Genomic DNA, 4,212 nt, shown 5'->3' on the forward strand with positions numbered 1-4,212 from the left:
CTGGAGTTTGTGTTTCTTGTATCGATCGCTCGTAGTCCACCAGCTTGTTGAACACATCAGAGAAAGCAAGCTGGTTGTCACGAAATTGCAGAGCAACAGAGACATATTTTTAATCGTCACCTAATTGGGTGAGAATGTGGACTATTAGGTCCTCTTCTTTAATCGGTTCTTGTGCCAAGGCTAAGTCATCAGCAATTGCTTTTATCTCATGGAGGAATTTGGTCATTGTTTTTGTACCCTTGGTGGTTCTGGCAAGTCTTGATTTCAGCGAGATAATTCTAGATCTGGAAACACTTGCATAGCTTTCGGTCAAGCGTTGAAACAGTTGACGGGATGTTTCAGCCGACGAAACGATTGGTTGAATAGTGTCGGAGCAGCTTCCGAGGAGAGCTCCGAGAAGAATTTGGTCTTGTCGGTACCAGGGGCGATAGGCTGGATTTGGCTTACCTTCAAGAATGCGGGGTGGTGGTTCGGTAATGCCATCAACATATTGATCCAGATCAAGCCCAATTAGAGTAGCCATGACTTGTTTCCTCCAGGATGGAAAGTTACTGGTTGTGAGCTTGGTAGGAAAATGGGTGTGGGTGGTGACTTCAACTATGGTGTTGTTCATATTGGGAGATAGAAAGGTGAGGGAAAGAAAAAAAAAGATGAAGGGAAGGTGGTTTGGATCGTGGATGCTCAAAGGAGCTATAGTGCTCTGATTACCATATAAAAGGTATTGTAATATGATTATTCTTGATGTCAATTACAAAGGGTTACATGCCTTTATAAAAGCTAATTTACAATATGGAATGAGTAATTCCTGGAGTAATACAAGCCTCTAAGTTAGGCAAGACATTGAATATATTGAATTAAAATACACATTCTAATTATACAGATGATTGAGTTCCTTGATTGTTGTTATTCCTTATATGAACCATGGTTGAGGGAAGAGGCGGTGTAGTGGCGGCAATGGCCGTGCTCGGTCTACTAAAGGTGTCGCTTCAGTGTGATGTAGCTCAGGCAGCTTCTTATACTGTTGGCGATACCAAAGGCTGGGCGATGAATGTCAATGGCTGGGAAAATGGCAAGACATTTAAAGCCAATGACATCCTTGGTATCTATTCAACATCTTGTCACCATTATGTTTGTCTTGATATTTATATTAACTATTTATTCCAACATAATATTTATTTAAATAATTGAAGTATTATTAATTTTATGATGGTAACAGTGTTCAACTACACTAAAGGAGCACATAACGTGGTGGTAACGACCAAGGCAGGGTATGATGCATGCAAGGCAGCCCCAAGCGAAAAGGTGTACATAAGTGGAAAAGACCAAATTACCGTTGCGAAGGGTGATAACTACTTCATTTGCACTATCCCCGGTCACTGTGCTTCGATGAAGATTAAAGTCACTGCATCTTAGAAAACAGAAATAAAGTAATAATATAACAGTAATATTATAATATGCATTAACAGTAAATAAGAAATTCAATCTATCCATTTATGTGTGTATAAAGTGTTTCTCATGGTTTAAATATTGTTATATGTACTATTATATAAATAAAGATTCACTCATGATTACGCTAGGCTTTAAGATAGGGAATTTGAAAGTGTATCTTATCTACGGTATTTTTAATATATAATAATTTTACAACACTGTTAGACCAAAACAAGGTATTCTTGTTTCATATTTCTAGATCTATACTTTCACATCATTAACTTTCCATTTATATAATATTACACTAGGTTAAAACCCGTGTATTACACGAGGTTGGATAAAAAAATGACTTGACAAAATGAATTATGTTTAACATGCATTAACAAAAGCAGATTATCAAATAAAAAGATCAAATAATACATAACTAAAAGTTTAGATACATAAATAAGGGGCTGTTTGATTCATTCAGATTTCAGACTGTTTGGTTCCAAACAGAAAAACATCTGAATGATTAAAATTAGGTCTGAATCTTTCAGACTTGTTGTTGCTGAATGGGACAGAGGCTCATTCAGACCTGAATCATTCAGATCTGAATGAACCAAACAGCCCCTAAAACCCGCTTGATAACGTGGACCTAAAAATATCGTAGTCCAATTCACCCATTGCTGTTAATTCCTCTATTACATCCAAACTAATTTCCAAGTATTTGAGCTTAGCCCATTTTAATCACAAATACCATGATTGGATTAATTTTGATAAAAAGAAAGCTAAGAACCGAACAAAACTATCCTTTCATAGTGTTAACTTCCATGTAAATATGCAAGCTTTAACACTAAACCAAAACACCATCACGATTCAAGAGTGGTAGTGGTTCTCTTCCATGTCTCCTGTTTGTAGAACAAAAACCATATAGTAAGCCAACAATTAGAGAGATCATGAAGCGATCACATATAATCAGGTTTTATTCAAGGTTAACGCATTTGTCAATTATAAAACTTCACTAATAAATTGAAGAGTTACTAACAATTTGGTTATTGTTCGTTTTCAAAGTTTGGGCTTCGGTAATAAATCGATTTTCAAATTGAATGTAATACTTAATCACTCCTAATATAACTATACGTCTAATGTGCTATCGGAATTATACATGATTTTGTATGTCCGTGTATGTGTATATGATTACTGATTCTTCAATGATTACACATTCTTCAATGAACGAACATAAATACATGTCTCACTTGTTCATTTATGTTCGTTCATCTTCATTAGTTTACGTTCAGCAGTTTACATGTGTTTAAGTTTGTTTATACATTCAGTTAAAAAGTGTTTAGACCCACTACAATTAAGTCTAATTTTATTAATTATCTATGCCTCATGGATTGATGTTCACGTTTGATTTAAATTGGTGTCCACTCGATTATGTTTTCTCATCTATGTTCAAATATGTTTGTGAATCAATTGGCAATGCTCATTTACGCTTGTTTATTTTCATTCGATTATGCTTGTTATGTTACCTAAAAGATATAACTAAAAAATATAACTACAAATTAAATCACTCCACTTTGGCTAAAATATTTGTTAAAAAACATAAAAAATAAATTCAGCATAAAAAAACCTAAATTATGATTAAAAGATGGAATTTTACTTACAAGTAAACCATGCATTATGAACATGGTCAGCAATGTAGTCATCAAGTTTAACAACAAAATATTGCTCTATTAACATTAACGCATTAGCAAGAATTAAGGAAGTGATTAGCATGAACCCCAAGTTTAAAATTTGATACACTGCTACTGAGAAAGATGAGAGAATCAAATAAATAAGGGTTACAAACTTTAAATTAATTAATACCTTTTAATGCAGAATTACTTATAGAGTAACAAAGAGAGGGCCTTGAATGAGTAGACCCTTTAAAGGAGTAAAGTTAAGTGCTCACATCATTCCTGTACAAATACTAATTTGCTATCACATTAAAAATTTATATTAAATAATCAAAGCAATAAGGAAAAAGTGCTTACTTACTATATAGTAACTGATTCCTTCCTTTCATCAATTCTGAAAAATTAAGGTAATAGTCTTTTAATCTGTAATGTAGATTTTCATCATATTCAACTATAAAATAGGTATCATATAGAATTAAACAGATATAATACTCACATGCTAAAAGAAAATCTGCTCTATAATTTGGACCAACATACGTTTATCAAGACAAAGCATCACATTCAATATCTATAAATCTCTCCCCTCTAATAAGTGTTGTGCATTTCATGTATGTATAATTTCAAATTTCTTTGGTAACCTGTATATATGATTCAAAAGGTTTCGTCTAAACGTACAATTAATTCTCATGAAGTCATGATTTCAAAATCCTTTGGCAAATCTGTATAAAGTTAAAACAATTAATATTTGAAACACATACTATTAATAAGTTAGAACATGAAATCAAAAACTTATTCAAAAAGGGTGCAAATATTCTAGACTGAAGATAAAAAAAAGAGTTAATGGCCACTTTCGTCTCTGTGGTTTGCTACTTTCGCTACTTCAGTTCAAAATTTGTAATTTTGTCAATTTAGTTCTCATAGTTTTAAATATTAGCCAATTACGTCCCATCCGTCTAACGGCATCCAACTATGCCGTTAGTTTAAGGGTATTTTTGTCTTTCTCCTTTTAATTTTGAGTTAATGGTCATCTTAGTCCCTGTGGTTTGATATTTTTGCCAATTCAGTCCAAAGTTTGAAAATTTGTCAATTTAATGTTCAGTTTAATTCAGTTTTTTTTTTATTTTTT

General features: G+C 33.0%; 1 protein-coding gene across 1 annotated transcript; it reads left to right on the forward strand.

Annotated features, from left to right (window-relative positions):
- Positions 1-921: 921 nt before the first annotated feature.
- LOC143533222 (basic blue protein-like) lies at positions 922-1,553 on the forward strand. Its single transcript, XM_077028073.1, has 2 exons — positions 922-1,099; positions 1,217-1,553. Exons 1-2 carry the CDS (start codon positions 922-924, stop codon positions 1,411-1,413), a joined length of 375 nt encoding a protein of 124 aa, XP_076884188.1. The 3' UTR covers positions 1,414-1,553.
- The last annotated feature ends 2,659 nt before the right edge of the window (positions 1,554-4,212 follow it).

The sequence above is a fragment of the Bidens hawaiensis genome, unplaced genomic scaffold (assembly GCF_021521415.1).
Source record: "Bidens hawaiensis isolate Kalapana, Puna unplaced genomic scaffold, B.hawaiensis_p1.1 tig00009657_1, whole genome shotgun sequence".
Classification (NCBI taxonomy): domain Eukaryota; kingdom Viridiplantae; phylum Streptophyta; class Magnoliopsida; order Asterales; family Asteraceae; genus Bidens; species Bidens hawaiensis.